This window comes from Patella vulgata, chromosome 4 (genome assembly GCF_932274485.2).
Source record: "Patella vulgata chromosome 4, xgPatVulg1.2, whole genome shotgun sequence".
Lineage (NCBI taxonomy): Eukaryota > Metazoa > Mollusca > Gastropoda > Patellidae > Patella > Patella vulgata.
This window is the reverse complement of record NC_065882.2, coordinates 66,666,157-66,688,345: the sequence shown is the minus strand read 5'-3', so window position 1 is coordinate 66,688,345 and position 22,189 is coordinate 66,666,157. Positions and strand designations below refer to the sequence as shown.

The following is a 22,189-nucleotide window of genomic DNA, read 5'->3' as shown; positions in this document are numbered from 1 at the left end:
CGTCGTCATTTTTGTTTTGGGGCTAGTTACCTCCCTTAAAGAGTACATGATGATGTAAAATACCGGATAATCTAGCCAATGATCTAGTTGTTCTCAAATGTTGAAAACCCATCTAGTTTTGTCTCAATGATAAGAGACCCAGGCCATGTTCTTAGACATTCTACTTGCACAACTTCATGATAAGAACTATGTTTCAGATTAATTTTACGGAGCTTTTAGAACATCCTTACAAAGTGCAGATTCGTTTTTGTTTGTCTGTGCTTTAACTTATAAACGTATAGCAATTATTCTAACGTAGCTGATCGTCATTTGAGAGGTCCGTTATTTCTTGCAGACTATACGATTGTGAATGTTGAATGTCAGTCCGAACATGTTCAATTCAGATCAGTATTTACTCATGTGTGATGAAATGACGGACCTGGTAGATTATCTTTCGTTGAGATTTTAATTTTATTCTCTTAATATTATGTAAGATATTAAATGTGTGCACATTTTAGCGAGGATTACGAACGTGATTGAAAAATACAAATTAATGACGATCAATGGGTTTAAAGATATATATATATATATATTCTGTACTAATATAAACAGTTCATTGATACCTGTTATTGCGACCACCAAATGTATAGATTATAGATTATAAATAGACCATTGAATGTCATTATATATACACGGGGCAATTTTCAAATATTTACACAAACTTTCTCAATAAAACGGTATTGTGTCAGACTGTATCTATATAGTCTGCTTTATGTTAAATATCTTATTGCTATTGATGTCGAAATAATATACCTACCTGCACTGGTGGTACTCCTAGACATATATTACTTATTTTTTTAACAACAAACACTTCTTGATAAAGTATTAATAACCGTGCCGGTTATGGCATTCTTCTGCAACAATTTATATACATAGAATATTTTTAAAAAAATCTTAAATAATTTGGAATATATCAGATACTACTTAAGAGAATGTAAGAGCTAAATCTGTCTATTGTAGGTATTTCAATTGACCTCAGATGTTATATGAATCATTAATTAGACATGTATTCACATGCCAAGCCCATAATCAACTCCCAAGAACATTGGATGGCCTTGGTTTTTAATGAATTGGTAGACATTTAATAATTTAATTTAACAATGGATAATATCATTATAACAATGGTAGTAATGAAAATCGAGACTACGCTATTTTTATCAAAACTTTCAATATTGATTATTTAGCTCAGAAATTTTCTATATATTCCTTTTTTCATTATCCATTTTTAAACTTATATAGCGAAAATCATACTCCTCGCAGTGTTTCGTTTGATTAGACCTAAATCCACTTAACAATGCTGTAAAGGAAGCAAATATCTGTTCTAAATTATGACTGGTCAATAGTCCGATTAACAACCAATAGCTAACTGCGTAACAATAGCATTATGCTTTAAACAGAGCTCCAAATTGGACCAAATATGTTTACATAACGTTACGTCATGACTCACGATTTTAGTATGCCCAATTAACCAGTACATAGCGGAATACTGCAGAAAAACTAATTGCGTGACAAAAGAGGCTATCAAAACGAATTCAATGTAAACAATACTGTTTGGAGACGAACAATGGTTTCACTGTTTTAAATATCTTAAATCACTTTCCAAAGTTTTAGGGAAGACCCCAGATTAAACGAAGGGCTGTCGTGTTGCTGTACTTTAGATAGATTTGATTGAACGGGAAGAATAGACACACTCCCTCAAAAGCTCAAGATTCAGAAGCCAACCCAGCAATGGCCAGAGAGGGTTTTCTCGAGCCATTGATTCAGGAATATGAGCGAGAATTGTCAGTTCTTTATCTAAATCTTACATAATGCACCTTTAACAGTTCTAATAGTAACAATGGGCTTCAAACTAAATTTTCGGGACAATTACTGTTCTCTCAAAACATTAATCGTATGTGTGCTATTAAAAGGTGAAATGAAATGGGGTTTAACGCCCAACTGGGTTAATGAAGACTGGCATGCCCCATAAAGTGTGCTATGAGGGAAATTTAGAACTGACAGTGGCATTACGGCCACGGGAATTCTGTACACGGGACCTCGGTTTTTCGTCCCATTCCAACAGCCAAACAGCTTTACTTGTCAGGCCCTCCTTCATTCACCACTTACGAGGGGAAACCACGCCGAAAAATCCCGATGAACTTTCTCGGCCAACACCGGAAACCAACCCGCTACCCCCAGGCTAGCGATCCAGCGTCTCAGTAACTAGCGAAGTATGAAATAACGTTATTTAATGCCATCGATATGTATATATTATAATCCTTTATTGTGAAAATGTCAGCCGTGTCCTTAATTTATAAATTGTTTTTTTTTGCCATTTTTTTTGTATTTCTGATATTGTAAACTATTACATCAATGATTGTTTATGTCCAAACTATTGATTAGATGAGTCTTTTAAATCCACCCGACATATTAGGTTCTAATCGGTTATCCGCGGTCCCGTAATTGTATGCAGTATTAAAGATTGAAGAACCATTCCAGCAGACTCTTGTAATATTTGAAGGTACAAACCGGTCACAATTGTTGTAGAAGCGAGTACCCGATATCTCCAGCATGTGAAACAATGTATTTTTTTTTTTTGGTCTTCTTAGATGTCAATGCAATGGGGCGGATTATCATTTGATTAACAAAGCGGTTTACTCCATATGTTTTCTATATATTCCTTGTTGAATTAAACAGATACTGAAATCTTAACAATAGAGGGGTCCCCTACTGGTCATTGGTGAAATTCTTTACAACCCAACCATTGTTCTAGCTAGACCCCAACTATTGTAAAGTAATTCATTAATCGAGGCTTAATAAATTGTATAGAAGTTACTTGGACTCGATTTAAGAAGACCTAAAAGAGACTTGGTTACAATACTCAAGACTACATAAGTAGGGACACATAAAATGCTCTCACAATCAAACCCTGCGACCGTCGCGGGACAAATGGTCTTTAGGATAGCTTCCCTTGAGCAGAGAACACGTCATTGAACAAACCCTGTTCCTTAAACACGGCTTTTTTTTTAAAAAAAAAATAGGAAATGCAAGGCTTTTGAATTTACATTCAACTTTCTGAAGTGAAGTAATAGAAAAGACACCTTAATCTAGCCACAACTTTACCATTTAAAAGCCACTAAGGCGATTGGTCCGTAAGTTTGTCCTTTTATAAAAGAAAGCCCCTCTATCAAATGCCTAACAAAATGAAATCCCCCCCCCCCCCCCCGCACGCCTGTTGATTTAAAATTATTTATATCTAGTATTGCCTCGAAACTTATATCCACTTCACCTACTTAACTCACAGCTATACATCCGACTGACCCGCCATCCACCCTTATTTTATTGCTTGCCACAACCCAGAGAACATAGTACCTACTGTGCCAAACACCCTGAAATAATACCAACCATTCACTAGTATTACCCCAAACAAGATATACCGTAAACTCCTCAGCTTTCTTTCTCTCTACCAATGACAAAGGTTCTATGTTCTACCCCTTCTTTATTTCCTTCGCGGTCGTACCGTTTCCACCGTTCTTCTTTATTACATCAATTAACACGGCCGCTCCCACATCCCTATTGATTTTGGGGCGTGGTGACCCATGATTTTGCATGAGGAACAAGATCCCGTCCAGGCCCCCCAAAACAATATTTATATGTGTATGCGAGGGAGGGGTGGGGTGCGGTGGTAGTCCCTACCGGTGCCACCAGGTAATATTGGGCTGTGTGGAACATACTAGAGTCGAATTGTAGCATATCTGACCCACGATATATCTTTCACACGGTTTGAGCATTATGAAATGAAATGAAATAGGGTTTAACGTCCTACTGTTCTGCTCCTAAACTGGGCTAATGAAGACGGGCAGACGCCATACAGTGTGCTATGAGGGAAATTCTGCCCGGGCAGCGGCACTACTGCCTACTCTTATATCGAATTCCAATTGCCAAGGGATCTTTTACGTGCACGCCAATGCGTACACGGGACCTCGGTTTTTCGTCCCATCCGAACGACTAGACAGCTGTCCTTGTCAGGCCCTCCGTCCTGCATCACTGACACGGGGAAACCACGCTGGAAAATCTGGATGAACTTTCTCGGCCAATGTCGGGATCGAAGACCCGACCTCCAGGCTAGCGAGCCAGCGTCTTACCCACTTAGCCACGTGATCCCCCTGAGCATTATGATTATGGTTATAATGTTGAAAACCGCATTGAAACCGCGTGATTTTTTGCCATTTGAGAGGGGGCTCAGAAACTCAAAACCATTACCCAAAGCTCGTAACTGTGTCCCTCTCACTTAGCACAAAGTGACACGCGACTACAAGTACGGTAACTCTTCAGGGCAAACGGTGGATAATTCGATGATCAGTCTAACGACAATAGTTTAAATACAAAAGTACACAGTTTGTTAGCTGTATAAATTTGTCAAATGCAAAGTGGTATCAGATGTTCAAGAAAGAAATTATGCTTTAAGTGGTATACCCGTCACTATATTTAAACAGCGAAGAAACAGTATATACTTACTGATATACATGTGAAATGAAATGAAATGGAGTTTAACGTCCTACTGTTTTGCTCCGAACTGGGCTAATGAAGACGGGCATACGCCATACAGTGTGCTATGAGGGAAATTTTGCCCGGACAGCGGCACTACGGCCTACTCTTATATCGAATTCCAACTGTCAAGGGATCTTTTACGTGCACGCCAATGAGTACACGGGACCTCGGTTTTTCGTCCCATCCGAACGACTAGACAGCTGTCCTTGTCAGCCCCTCCGTCCTGCATCACTGACAAGGGAGAACCACGCCAGAAAATCGGGATGAACTTTCTCGGCCAATGCAGGGATCGAACACCCGACCTCCAGGCTAGCGAGCCAGCGCCCTACCCACTTAGCCACCGTGATCCCCCTGATATACATGTACCTTACTTAATTGTTATGTTCCTTTTATACGAATGTATACCTTCCTTGTTCTCATAATATACCTAGGTAACACCTTTTTGTTGTACGTCAGTCATTCAGCCTTGACATGACCTTTTTTTAGATAATGATTACTTTTTCTTCCTGGTTGCAATGTAAAGGCTATAGACGTACAACTAGCTGGTAAAATGGCGTCATGGTGTAGTCTAGGTGTTTTTATTTTAATATTTCAAGTGATTCAGATAGAAGGTATGTTTTAATCTAATATTCATAACTTAAGTCTTGCCTTGTCGTATATGGAACGTGTTTTAAATTAGTTCAATACTTACTTATACGAATACACGATACTACTATTCGGCTCAAGATTTGGATATATGCATATTTAGGAACGCCCCATTAAGACTCATGCATATTTGTCCTTTAAACATACATTATGCAAGAGATAAATCTGCCTATTGCAGGTCTTTCTTTAGACCTGAAATGTTATCTAAATTATTAATTAGACATTAATTAACCTATCCAGACCATAATCAACTCTCGATATCAACGCTAGCCTGTGATATTTACTGGATTAGGATCGCATTTGCTGCTCAACTTTCATTTATGATTTAAACATGAAATGGATGATCGAGATTATGTTTTTTATCGTATCGACTTTAGTAATGACAGGGTTCCCGCGGTCCTTGAAAATCCTTGAATATCCTTAAATTTAAAATTTCATTTTCAAGGTCTTGAATATCCTTGAATTTCGCGGAAATAGGAAAATATCCTTGAATTTCAGTTGAGATCTTTAATTTTGTTTCAAATTGGTAATAATAGTAAGTTGATATGAAAATCCCGTTTAGATTAGAAGTTATGCTAGTTATACTAAACAATAACTCTGACACCTGTCAATCAACTGATCTAAATAAACAGCTGTGTTTTGTCACGTAATAACAAGATAAGCCAATGACATTTACCCTTAGGCAACCAAATACTCTCACGTGACCCCATTGTCCAATTAACATACTAGAAGCCACTACACTGACTAATCAAAATCGGAAATGATTATTATCGAACTTAGTCAAGGTATTGATGTAATAAAACTATACACCAAGTGTCCTCACTCTCGCTTAATTAGAACTAAAGCTATCGTGTCCCAAAGCATCAACCAATCTTATTGCTTATCTCTGCATACCTTATGCTCATCTTCGAACTCCATGAAGGCATTGACCTAATAACAACTACTCCAAGTTTGAACATTCTGGCTCAATTAGAAGGAGAGTTATTGTGTCCCAAAGTCTCCGCCAATCAATTTGCGTATCGCTCTGCTTACCCCGGGCAGAAAATGCTCATTATCGAACTTAGTCAAGGTAATGATGTAATGAAACTATACACCAAGTTTCATCACTCTCACTTAATTGGAACTAAAGTTATCGTGTCCCAAAGCATCAACCAATCAAATTGCGTATCTCTGCTTACCCTAACTAATACGATGTAAGCATGTTACCTTTATTATCATTTATTTGAGTATTCTCAGAAAAAATAATATTATGGTGCAGTCTGTATCAATTTCTATATACATGTATCTAAACAGAGATGAATTTATGTTATGTTTCAGGTGTTTGTCCAGACCAGTATTATGGTGTAGACTGTAAGAATCAGTGTGACGTCAACTGTAAAGATAGATTATGTAATTCAACATCTGGTATTTGTAATGGTGGATGTATTGATGGTTATTGGGGTAACTCATGTCAACAACAATGTTCTAATAACTGTAGCAATGGAGGATGTGGACAGGGGGATGGTTTTTGTAATAATGGTTGTAAAGTAGGATGGTATGGAGATAAATGTGATAAATCATGTAGTCAACAGTGTTTTGGTGGTTGTAGTAAAACAGGTGTTTGTAATGATTGTATTGGTGGTAGATATGGTGCCAACTGTGATCTTTACTGTAGTAGTGGATGTCAGAATAACATCTGTACTAAAGACAATGGTAATTGTACGTGTAAAATTTACTTTGCTGGTAATAAATGCGATGCATGTATACAAGGCAGATATGACACGGACTGTGGTCTTTACTGTAGTAGTGGATGTCAGAACAACATCTGTACTAAAGACAATGGTAATTGTACGTGTAAAATTTACTTTGCTGGTAATAAATGCGATGCATGTATACAAGGCAGATATGACACGGACTGTGGTCTTTACTGTAGTAGTGGATGTCAGAACAACATCTGTACTAAAGATAATGGTCATTGTACGTGTAAAACTAACTTTTCTGGTAATAAATGTGATTCCTGTACACAAGGTAGATATGGCTCGGGATGTGGTCTTAACTGTAGTAGTGGATGTCAGAACAACAACTGTATTAAAGACAATGGTCATTGTACGTGTAAAACTAACTTTTTAGGAAATAAATGTGATTCGTGTACACAAGGTAGATATGGCACGGGATGTGGTCTTAATTGTAGTAGTGGATGTCAGAACAACAACTGTATTAAAGACAATGGTCATTGTACGTGTAAAACTAACTTTTCTGGAAATAAATGTGATTCGTGTACACAAGGTAGATATGGCACGGGATGTGGTCTTTACTGTAGTAGTGGATGTCAGAACAACATCTGTACTAAAGACAATGGTAATTGTACGTGTAAAACTAACTTTTCTGGAAATAAATGTGATTCGTGTACACAAGGTAGATATGGCACGGGATGTGGTCTTTACTGTAGTAGTGGATGTCAGAACAACATCTGTACTAAAGACAATGGTAATTGTACGTGTAAAATTTACTTTGCTGGTAATAAATGCGATGCATGTATACAAGGCAGATATGACACGGACTGTGGTCTTTACTGTAGTAGTGGATGTCAGAACAACATCTGTACTAAAGATAATGGTCATTGTACGTGTAAAACTAACTTTTCTGGTAATAAATGCGATTCATGTACACAAGGTAGATATGGCTCGGGATGTGGTCTTAACTGTAGTAGTGGATGTCAGAACAACAACTGTATTAAAGACAATGGTCATTGTACGTGTAAAACTAACTTTTTAGGAAATAAATGTGATTCGTGTACACAAGGTAGATATGGCACGGGATGTGGTCTTAATTGTAGTAGTGGATGTCAGAACAACAACTGTATTAAAGACAATGGTCATTGTACGTGTAAAACTAACTTTTCTGGAAATAAATGTGATTCGTGTACACAAGGTAGATATGGCACGGGATGTGGTCTTTACTGTAGTAGTGGATGTCAGAACAACATCTGTACTAAAGACAATGGTAATTGTACGTGTAAAACTAACTTTTCTGGAAATAAATGTGATTCGTGTACACAGGGTAGATATGGCACGGGATGTGGTCTTTACTGTAGTAGTGGATGTCAGAACAACATCTGTACTAAAGACAATGGTAATTGTACGTGTAAAATTTACTTTGCTGGTAATAAATGCGATGCATGTATACAAGGCAGATATGACACGGACTGTGGTCTTTACTGTAGTAGTGGATGTCAGAACAACATCTGTACTAAAGATAATGGTCATTGTACGTGTAAAACTAACTTTTCTGGTAATAAATGCGATTCATGTATACAAGGTAGATATGGTACCAACTGTGATCTTTACTGTAGTAGTGGGTGTCAGGACAACATCTGTACTAGAGACAATGGTCATTGTAGTTGTAAAACTAACTTTTTTGGTAATAAATGTGATTCATGTATACAAGGTAGATATGGCTCGGGATGTGGTCTTAACTGTAGTAGTGGATGTCAGAACAACATCTGTACTAAAGACAATGGTCATTGTACGTGTAAAACTAACTTTTCTGGTAATAAATGCGAATCATGTATACAAGGTAGATATGGTACCAACTGTCAAGATATCTGTAGTAGTGGGTGTCAGAACAACATCTGCAATAAAGATAATGGATATTGTACCTGTGAATCTGAATTTTCTGGTAACAAATGTTCTAGCTGTATACAAGGTTACCATGGTACTAACTGTAAAACTAGATGTTCTAGTAATTGTACTGAAGAATGTAATAAATCAACAGGTAGATGTATAGAATGTATATCAGGAATATTTGGAGATGATTGTAATAAACCATGTCCTGTTAACTGTAGTGAAACTTGTACCAGGGACGAGGGTAAATGTGGTGGCTGTAAACCTAATACAGTTGGTCTATATTGTAATTCTACATGTGGTGCTGAATGTCTACCAATTACAGACGGGACTCGAGAAACATGTAATAGAGATGGTAGATGTACTGAATGTATTGTGGGAAGATATGGCGATGGCTGTGATTGGAATTGTAGTACAACATGTGATGGCAACTGTAGTAGGAGTAAAGGTATATGTACTGAATGTATTGTAGGAAGATATGGTGATAGATGTGATAAGAACTGTAGTAAAACATGTGATGGTAGATGTGATAGAACTAATGGTAAATGTAGTTTATGTATTAAAGGGTACAGTGGAGATACCTGTGATAAAGATTGTAAAGATAACTGTACTATTTGTAATCAAGATGATATCAACAACTGTTCTCAATGTATATATGGAAAATATTATGGAACAGCATGTAATTACACGTGTAGTTTGAACTGTAAACACGGTTCCTGTTATCAAGAAAACGGTGACTGTTCCGGTGGCTGTGTGGAGGGTAAAATGGGAATGGACTGCTCCAAAAGTAAGATATGTATACCTCCAATTAGTATTTACTCTTTCATAAATATAACCAAGATACGCGGGGTTTAATTCGAAAAATAATTGTGCAACCGATACTGTTTTCAAGATGTCTATTTGGGCTATTTAGAAAGTAAACGTAATATATAGTTCCATAAACGTCAAAGTGGCTGGGCTGGGGGTGGGGTGGGGTGGAGGGGACGGGGATTAAGACAATATCCACTTCTACATTTCATTTTACAGTATGTTTAAAACACATGTAAAGCTTGGGGGCTCTTGATTCGAGTTTGTCTAGTACCTGAAACTATTCTTTAAAGTAAGCATATGTATTATGACATCCATTTAACAAGGGATGAGTAGTCAAGTACAAATATTTCTATATAAATCCACACCAAATGTCCTCCTTTTGAAGATCTATATCTTCGGTGCAGATATTCCAAAACTTCTAGAGAACGTCATCGATTCAAATCACCTATTTCATAAATAGTTATAAAATGTAAGAATCGTGACATTCAGGAAAGGTGATATAACATCTTTACCCATTCGTATAGTATAGCCTACATGTATGTATACAGGGTGTAAATTATTTCAGATTGTACTTGGGGATTTTATAGTGAGAATTGTAACAGAACCTGTGGAAATTGTGCTCAGAATGCATCATGTGAGATAACCAGAGGAAGTTGTGGTTTAGTTGGATGTATAGAAGGTTATACAGGAGATACTTGTCATGCTATTAAACGTAAGATATATATTAAAATTGATTTTAAAATCGAAGTAGTCATGCATGTAATACCTACACAGTGGAGTTTTTATCTGAGATCTAAGAGGATATGCGAAATGTGAATCCATACCTAACTGTACATTCCTGGTTTCTCTGTAATTTCATAGTTGACTGAACCCAGAGAGGGGATTGACTACACATCTGAAGATGCATTGACATATCATATCGTGATTCTAAAACCTCGTATGTTGACAATCCTAATTTTTCAGGAGGGAGGGACCCTTTATTTTTCATACAATATTTTAGATTTATAACACTGATAGAATTTAGAAACGAATACGAGCGAAAAAGCCTTTCAGCTTAGTAATGCAGGTAGCAGTGTTAGCAATATCCGGAACGCAGAAAACGCAAAATTGCCAAGTGTTATCCTTTTACATAAATGAGACACGTTATATATTTATGTCTTCGTTCCATCTATTCCGCGTCCCCAGTAAAATCAAATTAAGGTGGTTCGTGCTAAGTGTACCATCGAATGAATAGATAGTCCATATTGTACGGCTTTTTGCTTTGCACACTGGGGAGTTCGTGGATTGTTTCAAAATAAAACTGCATTTCCTAACAACGCGGATTTTATTTTCAAAATAAAGCTGCAACGTTTGTCCATTAAATTCAGCTTTATGTCTACAATTTTCAAACTCTGGATTCATAGAAAATTCGTACTTGAGAGAAGGAAGGTAAATGTGGGAAGATAATATTGAAAGATTCTAGTATATTACATTGTAAGTAACGGCTGGTAGGAACTGAACTTAAAGGGTAGGAGGTTATGCATGGGATGGTAAGCATTGAAAGGACAGTAAATAAGATAAGAATAGGAACTTAAAGTGTGGGGGGCTATGCATGGGGTGGTACGCATTGACAGGACAATAAATAAGGTAAGAATTGGAATTATTATTGAAATTTGTGCAGGTTGTTCAGACAACGGCGATCTTATGTGATCTTATTTATTAATAATAAAAAAGGTCAAGTATTATCTGCCAGTCCAACACACCATGTATTAACACTTTGCAAACTGTTTTTACTCATGAGCAGTGAAATGGGGTTTAAAGTCCTACCGTTCTGCTCCGACCGGGCAGCGGCACTATGGACTACTCTTATATCGAATTTCAACTGCCAAGGGATGTTTTACGTGAACGTCAATGTTTACACGGGACCTCGGATTTTCGTCCCATCCGTAACGACTAGACAGCTGTGATTGTCAGGCCCTCTGTTCTGCACCATTGACAAAAGGGAACCACTTCGGTAAATCCCAATGATCTTTCTCGGTCAATGCAGAGATCGAACACGCGGCCTCCACGCTAGCGAGCCAGAGTCTTGCCCACTTAGCCTCCGTAGCTCCCATTATTTATGAGCAAGATTGGCATAAAAGGCGTGATAATGTTGAGGTATTACATACACGCTTTAATTGTTGTAAATGATTGGAAGTGGGGCTTGGTACAAAGAGAGAATATTCGTGACAGCAGATGACACTAAAGATCGTCTTCGAGGTAGGTTTTCAAAATCATCATCGAAAGTTAGTTTATACAGTAGGCTGCACACCAGGTGAGTATTTCAGAACATGAATATCATTAACTTTGTGAGACAAAAGGTTAACCTAGTAGGGAGATGTACTTCTGGAAGACTTTATTATATCAATGCAGCTATCAGACTATGGCTCGGGTGTGACCTTTTTCCAGGATCTTTGGATAAGATTTCGATATTCCGAGCACGGGCTTTTTTGACAGCATCTTTGAAAGGGACACATTTCTGTTTTGGTAGCTCACAGCCGTCACTGAAAATGATCATTTCTCGAAAGTTTGGTTTTTTCTTAGATATTTCTATAATTGGTTGACCTAAGTTGTATAATTGGTTGACCTAAGTTGTGTGATCTTTTTGGGTGACAGATGGCTGTCGGGTAATTTCTTTTGATGCTAGTTGCGTCATATCCTTTGATGCGAGTGGGTGACCTATTGATTCTAGTTGTTTGATCTGCTTTTATGAATGCTGTGTGGTCTGCTTAGATGAATGCTGTGTGGTCCGCTTTGAATAATGCTGTGTGGTCTGCTTTGATTAATGCTGTGTGATCTCAATCTAATTAAAATACAGATCTATATTTCGTTTCGTTTTTTATACTTTCGATGACCTACACAAGTGTAGTAAAGACAAGTAAAACGAAATTTTGAACTATAAAAACGAAGCGAAATAGGATCTGTGTTTTAATCAGATTGGCGTGATCTCGTTGGTGGACTTACGTTGGGGTGTGTTTGTATGCTAGTTTTGTGATCTCCTTGGTTGACCGAAGTTGGATGGCCTCCTTGGATTACATTTGGGTGATTTCCTTTGATGTTAGTTGTATGATCCCTTTGGATGATTGTTGTGTGACTGCATATGTTGTTTTGTTTGCTTCCCGATTTTCGTGAGTGAGTGTCGGGAGATTTCCTTTGATGATTGTTGGGTGATCTCTTTTAATGCAAGTTGTGTTATCTTGTGTGAATGTTGGATGATTTATTTTGATGCTAGTTCTTTGGGTGGCTGTAGATCGATTGCATGTGTTGCTTAGTTTGTGATATCCGTTAATGACTGTCGGTAGATCTCTTTGGATGGTTGTTGGATGATCTCTTTTGAAGGAAGTTGTGTGACATCCTTGGGTGAATGTGGGGTGATCAGTATGATAGCAACAACTGTTCTCAATGTAAAGATGGCAAATATTATGGAACATCATGTAATTACACGTGTAGTTTGAACTGTCGAATTGGTTCCTGTTATCATAAGAGAACGGAGATTGTTCCAGTGGCTGTGTGGATTGTAAAATGTGAACGGACTGCTCTAAAAGTAAGATATGTATACCTCCAATTAGTATTTACTCTTTCATAAATATAACCAAGATACGCGGGTTTGAATTCGAAAAATAATTGGGCAACCGATACTGTTTTCAAGATGGGCTATTTAGAAAGTAAACGTAATATATAGTTCCATAAATGTCAAAGTGGCGGGGGATGGAGGGGACGGGGATTTAGACAATGTCCACTTCTACGTTGCATTTTACAGTATGTTTAAAACACTCGTTGATTCGAGTTTGTCTTGTACGTGAAACTATTCTTTAATTAAAGTAAGCAGATGTATTATGACTCCCCTTTAACAATATGAGTAGTCAAGTACAAATATTTCTATATAAATCCATACCAAATGCCCTCCTTTTTAAAGATCTATATCTTCGGTGCAGATATTCCAAAACTTCTAGAAAACGTCATCCATTCAAATCACCTATTTCATAAATAGTTATAAAATGTAAGAATCGTGAAATTCAGGAAAGATGATATAACATCTTTACCCATTCGTATAGTGTAGCCTATATGTATGTATAGAAGGTGTAAATTATTTCAGATTATACTTGGGGGTTTTATGGTGAGAATTGTATCAAAACCTGTCGAAATTGTGCTCAGAATGCATCGTGTGAAATAACCAGAGGAAGTTGTGGTTTAGTTGGATGTATAGAAGGTTATACAGGAGATACTTGTCATGCTATTAAACGTAAGATATATATTAAAATTGATTTCAAAATCATAGTAGTCATGCATGTCATACCTACACAGTGGATTTTTTTTATCTGAGATCTAAGGGGATATGCGTAATGTGAATCCATAACTAACTGTACATTCCTGGTTTCTCTGTAATTTCATAGTTGACTGAATCCAGAGATGGGATTGACTAAATATCTGAAGATGCATTGACATATCATATCGTGATGTCGGCAATCCTAATTTTTCAGGAGGAAGTAAAAACTAAATAAAGCGGTATCCACAATTTTTAGTTAATCAACTTTGTGTAGATGATTTACTGCTGATTAAGACCAGAATTTCCACTTTTGACGTATGACCCTTTAGTTTTCATACAATATTTTAGATTTATAACACTGATAGAATTTAGAAGCGAATACCACCTTTCAGCTTATAGTAATGCAGGTATGCAGTGTTCGCAATATGTGGAAAGCAGAAAAAGGCAAAATTGCTAAGTGATCCGTTTAGATAAATGAGACACGTTATATTTATGTCTGCGTACCATCTATTCCGCGTCCCCAATAAAATTAAATTAAGGTGGTTCATGCCAAGTGTACCATCGAATGAATAGATCATATTTTACGGCTTTGATCTCTTTTAATACAAGTTGTGTTATCTTGTGTGAATGTTGGATGATTTATATTGATGCTAGTTCTTTGGGTGACTGTAGATCGATTGTATGTGTTGCTTAGTTTGTGATATCCGTGAATGACTGTCGGTAGATCTCTTTGGATGGTTGTTGGATGATCTCTTTTGAAGGAAGTTGTGTAACATCCTTTGGTGAATGTGGGGTGATCGCTTTGGATTCCGTTTGTGTGTTCTTCTTGAATGACTATTAGGCCGTCTCTTCTGTAAATTGGTGACTTTGTGGTGATTTCCTTTGAAGACCGTGGTATGGTCCCCTTGGATGTTAGTAGCTGGGTCATTTCTTTGATCTCCTTTCGTGACGGTTGTGGAGTTTCTTTGCGTGACTAGTTGTGTGATCTCTTTCAATGCTTGTGGCATTTCATTGGTTAACAGTTCATTGCATGCTTGTCGGCTTAGGGCTGATCATGGTACGATAAAGTTGTTTTCGTTTCAGTGGTATCGGCGAGACATTTGTTGCAGGCGGATGATGCTATGTAGGACAGGGGAAGGCGTAGACTTAACATCATTGTTACTTCTGGCAAGATAAATTAAACCTCTCCTTCTTGTAAAATACTGCTTTAACTCGAAGTACATGAATAATAAGTGGCTAAATTTCGATGCAAAATCAACACAAATATAAGACATTGAAATATTTCCAAACTCTCCCAAGTCAAATATTTACTTAGTATATTCTTAAGAATACTTTTGCAGTTCTGTTACACAGTACTTGAAAATTATTCTAATTTATAAAACAAAGAATCATAATAAAGTGATTCTATCTTCAATCACGTTTATCTTGTTATGTGTTGTTTTAAGTCCTTTTAAAACATCGATAATTATGTGCTTTATTAGAATAACTTACTATCAATAAAACCAGACGTTTGGGTATTTTTAGAAAACGGTGCACACAAAATTTGTAATCGAAAAAAAGCCTATTTTGAGTAAAATTCGACTAGCAAGGTTTCTGAATCATGTCGATAAATTTTGAAGCTTGAATTTGGTAATTTGCAACATGTTTAATGGATCATAAATAATCAAAGTCTTTGCCTACGAAGAACGGTAAACCTATGGGGTCCTAAACTCCTATTTCAGATATTTATTGAATAAAATATTTGTTTATAAATTGATATATTATCTTATAGCAGAACAAATGAAACGCAAATAGAATTGTGAGGAGATCAAATCAAATAGAAATCCTCGGAATGGACTTTAACTGAACTCTGTGTTTAATATTCAGACTATTATAAATCTTGACTCTAGTCAATTCTCACTACAAATAACATGAAGAACAGAACTAAATGTTCTATAAATAATAATAATAGTGAAATTTTAAAGGGATTCTTCCTCCATGTTTTATTTCAGCTCCCGGGCCTGATTCTCTTATTTTACCTGTTGTTGTATCGGTTGTTGTAGTTGGTATTGTTGTTTTAGTTATTGTCGGTGTGGTTATGTTCAAAAGGTAAGAATTCTTTTTATAAATATATGGTTTCTACAAATAAATATAGTTTCATAACATCTGAGACCACTGCTCATTTTAGAAGTTAACATAGATTGCAAACTTTTATTTTGTGTGACATTTTTATTCCATTGGATTTAATGTTGTTTTCAAATATATAATACTATTTTATTAAAATTCGACATTAAGTTTTTCTCATTGACGGAAAGTAATTTATCTATTACATAAAATATCTATTGCAGAAAAAGAAATAAAAGTAATACACCAAGGCTAGAATCTGAAGATAATAAATATGAGAACTTCAGTTTGACGAAATCGATTATTAGAAACGATACATCAGGTAAAATCGAACTTGACGGATCACAAACACAGATTATTGCTGTTTTGGCATTTAAAACTGATAATATAATATGAAAATGTTTCACGGTACATTATGTGAGATTTGGATAAAGAACTGTCGGCTCTCGCTATAGCAATATAAAATAGCTAATTACTTCATTCTGAGCGAAGTTATAACTGTTTGAAGAAAAGCGTGGGATCGATTTTTATTGCTACAGTTGTTACGATAATAAACAGTCTTGATCATCCATTTTCAATTCGATTATTAAATCGCAACCGTGTTTCAATGCGTGCATATTCACAACCAATCGATGGTTTATAGAACTGATTATGAGCTTGGCAGGTGAATAAATGTCTAATGCATCTTTAAAATGGATTGCCGAACAACATGATGGCCACAAACGAGGGAATATTTAATTATTAATCTCTAATTTAATCCTGTAAATCAGGTTTTCCAATTATCTGAAAAAATTATTATTTTATTTAAAGAGTTTGTTTTAATTATGGCCTTTATTAAGTTGGGGGGAGAGGGATATTGTTTCTGTGAATACCATATTTATAATGAAAGTTATTTATATACGATTGATATTTACAGACGAAGATAATACTCGCGAATCGGTTTACGTAAATGAAGCTGTTTATGTTTCTCATATTATAGAACAAGTCATAGATAATGGAGAATCTGTTTATGTTAATGATGTCAGATCAGATGTCTTTGTTAATGATGCTAGTCTTTATCAGAACATCCAAATTACACGATCCAAAACTTGTATCGATCTGAAGGATTTGTGGGAAACCATTCAAAGAAAAAAACAAGAAAAATCTTTCAAACCAGAATATCAGGTAAATTGAATACACAAATTAGGCCATTTTGGGACTAACATATGGTTCGGTTTCATTCAATAATTAGCAATGGGAGGAAACCGGAGGACCCGGAGAAAACCTAAGAGGTTGGAGAGGTGACCCTACTCCTTGTCACATACAAGCAGGGAATCGAAACCACGCCACTTGACTCAATGACAGACCTTATGATTTCACCCGCACGCGTTAACCATAGTAAATGCGATCGTTCTTGTATATAGACAATCTCTATTAGTAGTAAGTGTAGTTGAATCACACTACATATAAACAACCAGAAACCCAGAAGACAAACCCAGTGACACGACACATGTTACAATGGACAGGACAAGCAAAAAACTACAATAGTATTGCCAAATCAGACAAACAATCGTTCCTATATTATAATTGTAACTTTCTAATCTATGCACATGATCTATTGTTGACCAGAGTAATTGTTATTTATGGTCTATTCTAGGATTAATCGATGGTGTTACCGATTGATCATTGATTTATATTTACTTATGGTTTCATTTATTTTATCTACGATAAAAGCTGGCAGATCTATTGTAGATTCCATAATGTTAAATAATGAAATATAGAATATAAAACAAAATGAAACTAAAGTAGTTTGGTTAACCAACTTGTATTGAGCGGAACACAATTTTTATGGAAAAACAATCACTGGTTTGTAAACATATAGCATGATGTTTCTATAAGTGTTCTCTTACCGTTATCAATAACAATAAGAGAACACTTATAGAAACATCATCATGTTATAAGTTTACAAACCAGTGATTGTTTTCTAGATAAATTGTGTTGCGTTTTATTGTGCTCAGTCGTTAGTTAAATGCAACTCAAGGACTAATTGAGCAGGCTGTATCCAATTAAACGTAACATCGGATGTACTGATGTCCAAAAGAAAGTATACACACTAAAAGTATGACTAAGTTTTGTTTAGATTAAAAACATTTGATAAAACATTACTGAGTTTGTCTCTTGCGTCCAAACTGAACATTTCTAAGCAAAATAAAAATGTGAAACAAATTGACATTCTACCCAAATACCGTATACCACGGAAAAACGACTTTGGTTGATGTAGCACAAAATGCACAGTGTATACTTTCTTTTGGACATTAGTACATATATAATGTTTTAAAAAATTTGTCGTTGCTAACCATTGTTTATCACCAATCATCCATGCACAAGCGCGTTCTTTTATCCATAGCGCCAAAATTATTGCGAAATATGGTCGACAATGCCAGATATGTTATAGATATGCATATTCTGTATAGTATCATATCTAAAATTTAAATGATTTCATAAAGAATTGACAAAATTATGGATAAGTGAAAAATTGACAAATCAGCATAATTATGCATTCAATATTGAGGCATATATATATTTCATAGTTTGTTAGTTTATATATTCTATAATATTTATCCAAACGTGGGAGCCACGGTGGCTAGGTGGTTAAGACGCTGACTTGCTAGCCTGGAGGTCGAGTGTTCGATCCCTGCATTGGCCGAGAAAGTTCATCTGGATTTTCCGACGTGGTTTCCCCTTGTCAGTGGTGCAGAACGGAGGGCCTGACAATGACAGCTGTCTAGTCCTTCGGATGAGTCGAAAAACCGAGGTCCCGTGTATACATTGGAATGCACGTAAAAGATCCCTTGGCAGTTGGAATTCGATATAAGAGTAGGCGATAGTGCCGCTGCCCGGGCAAAAATTTCCCTCATAGCACACTGTATGGCATATGCCCGTCTTCATTAGCCCAGTATAGGAGCAGAACAGTAGGACGTTAAACCCCATTTCATTTCATTTATCCAAACGTAACTATTCTTACATATGATAAGTAGAATAATTATATAGATTTATCTTATATTGCTTCATGTCGGTAAATTTATTTCGTATCTTGATTCTTGTTTGTTATTTTATCAGGCTTATTGATGCACAAATATGGTTTATTGAGACACACATGGGTTTTTACAACCTGCATATCGTCTTTAATTCATTCAATTGAACTACATAATTTATATATGATATATCTATCTGACACGCGTTACCATAACTTTTATAAAAGTTGATCATGCGAAAGGTATAGTTCTTACATGTCGGTAGTACGCCGCTTTTTTTTTAAAAAATGTAGAATATTATATACAATATATATTTCCTTAGCGGTGGCTTATTGCAATACCTTGGGCGCTTTTGAAAAAAGAACGCTCTTGTTGGCTCTTGTCCGTAATTAGTAGGACTTTTTTTTATTATTTACAAGAAACTGCCAAAAGACTTGTGTTCACCAGTTGATGTTTGTATGAACGATGTAAATCGACCTAAAAATAGATACAGAAATATATGTGCATGTAAGTGTTAGATCTATTAACACGATTTGTAACATGGACGGGAAATCTTCCTTTGTTCTTTTCGTTGAATAAGCAGATTGTTTTCCCTCTAGTAAGATTGGGTGGAGCTAAACCGTGCAATAACTAGACATGTTCAATGTTATTGCACTCTTTTGCTGGTTTACACTAGTTTTAGTAGAAATCATATAGAGAAGTGGGGTGGGTTTTCTGTGCAATAATAACAAGCATGTTCAGCAGGTGTCAATGTTACAAGTCATTTATAACACGCTTCATTCGTTAACAGGTTTAAATCGACCTGCGGTCTCGAAGTTTAAACCTGTTAACTTATGAAAGCCGTGCTATAAATATAACTTGAATTAAATTCAAGTACATTCTTCCTTGTTGAATTCACAAAAACACCCTTTTTTCCTAATTAGAAACATAATACAATGTAATCTCAAACACATTAATCTTTTCATGAATAAAATTTCTATAAGGAAACTCGTGACTGCCTTTTTGTTAGCCATTCCTTTGTTGTCGACAATAGAATATTGATAAATACAAAATAATTGTGCAGTTAGTCGTGGTTATTTGTTCAATACTCCATTTAAATATTAAATATCTATTTCTGTTTCAGTTGATCACACACGGGTGAAACTAGATATTGAAAATGATGACCCCACTTCAGATTATGTCAACGCCTGTTATATTACTGTAAGCTAAACATATCAATAAGTATATTACTCGGTCAGATACATATACATATTTTTATATTTTTAGATGTTAGAAATGTTTGCTACGTGTATAGCTTACATTATTAGCTGTCTTATTGCTGTTTTAAGCCGACCGTGCACAGTCTGTGTAGAAAGGTAGGAAGTTAAACCCCATCTCAATTCATTTCTTTTAAGCTGGTATTAAGAAATGAAATGTAATAAGGTTTAACGTCCTACTTACCTGTACAGAATGGGCTAATGAAGAGGCCGATATTGATAATAATAAATTCTTCCACACCTGGTATTATGACACATATTCTAGTATTACGGCTGGATTCTTTTCCTTCTTGTCACTTGATATGTTTGCTCCCGCTTTATAACCCATATAATAATAATAATAATAGTGTGTATTTATAATGCACACATTCCATTCGTGTATGCGCATGGCGCAATTGCCAGCTCTTCACATATACATATAATAAGGTATGCTCATTATTTTTTACGAATATGTCTTTCCTCTCGCTGTATAAACAATATGTCTTTCCTCTCGCTGTATAAACAATGATAATATTTGTTCATTATAATGTAGGGATATGACTGAATGAAATGGTTAATGGCGCGTCAACGTCAGCTCCAACCGTGATATATTGCGCCAAATATATAGTGATGTTACACGAGACAATGTAGGAATATGTTTCTACGCCCACCTTATAAACCATATAATATGTTCATTATTTGTAGGGATATGTCTATGGTCTCGCTTTATAAACCTTATAATAATATTTGTTCATGAATTTTAAAGAAATGTCGTTAACCCCGTTTTATAAACTATATGTCAATAATATGTGTTCATTATTCGTAGGGATATGGAAACATCAAGAATAAATACATCGCGGCACAGGGTATCATTTTTTTTTTTTTTTTTTCATTTTTATATATTGTAATTGAAACCTTCAAATGGGCGTTATACATACGAATCTGATTGTACAAAACGGAATTTGTGCAAGCCTAACAACGTTCGCATAGCACATAGAATAAATTATGCTAATTTTGTACGGTGAAACATTCAGGCGAACCCATTCGCCATCGAATTTCGCCTAGTGTGTCTGGAACTGTGACACTCGCCCGATCTTCGATGTCCATAAAATTCGTAAAGAGTGTTCCATATTTCAGACGAAGTTACTCGGGCAACGCAGAGTACTCAAAAGGCGAAAATGTCGCATGAAATTAATTGTGTCTTTGGCATTAAGAATCAAATGTCTGGTGTATAGAAACAGTAATGCCTGGGATACACTACGCAAATTTTTAGGTCGAACCATTCGGGCCATATCTTCGCCAGTGAGTTTCGCCTAGTGTGTCTGAACCTTCGCCCGACTTTCGCCAATATCAATATGGTTCAGCTCGTGTGTTCACTCCGGCGAAGATGAACGCGAACCCTAGAATTCATCAGCAAATCAAAACCGTTCCAGGTTTCTCATGACAAACCAAATGGCGACCTCCAATGACACAGCGTGGATAAAAGCACATCGAAGCAAGCGTGAACTTAGTTTAATGCGACTTATCCAAGAGATGTAGATCCACTGAGATGTCTGGGTAACTTCGGCGGCGAAAACATTGACCAACCTACATCCAAATTAAATTCGCGTAATTAGTCTCAGGCTTTAAGCATTATTCAAAAGTAATAATTTTCGACAATATGTTGTGTTTTAATGTGCTCAATCGCTAAATGCCACCCAAGGATTAAATATATTTTGACGTCAATCTCTCCTGATAGAATGTGGTCCAAAATTGTTCACGTTCTATTATGTTAATCGCCAACCCCTTTGAAAGCAGTAATGTTTAATATTTAATATACATTGCAAATTATTGACTAATTTCAATAATATGGACCATCTGATGTCATATTTTGACATTAGCTTTAATAAATATATTTAAATATATAATATATAGGACAATGATGTG

At 36.0% G+C, this 22,189-nt stretch overlaps 1 protein-coding gene across 1 annotated transcript; it reads left to right on the top strand.

The window, feature by feature from the left end:
* Nucleotides 1-8,171: 8,171 nt before the first annotated feature.
* On the top strand, nucleotides 8,172-22,185 carry LOC130012410 (cell death abnormality protein 1-like; the record flags this gene model as incomplete). The annotated part of the gene is made up of 11 exons (XM_056100275.1): nucleotides 8,172-8,271; nucleotides 8,899-9,603; nucleotides 10,192-10,385; nucleotides 13,767-13,887; nucleotides 15,903-15,999; nucleotides 16,239-16,336; nucleotides 16,994-17,178; nucleotides 19,448-19,535; nucleotides 20,152-20,228; nucleotides 21,090-21,129; nucleotides 22,178-22,185. Coding segments are annotated over 11 exons (1,713 nt in total), but the record flags the coding sequence as incomplete, so codon positions are not given.
* Between the last annotated feature and the right edge of the window lie 4 nt (nucleotides 22,186-22,189).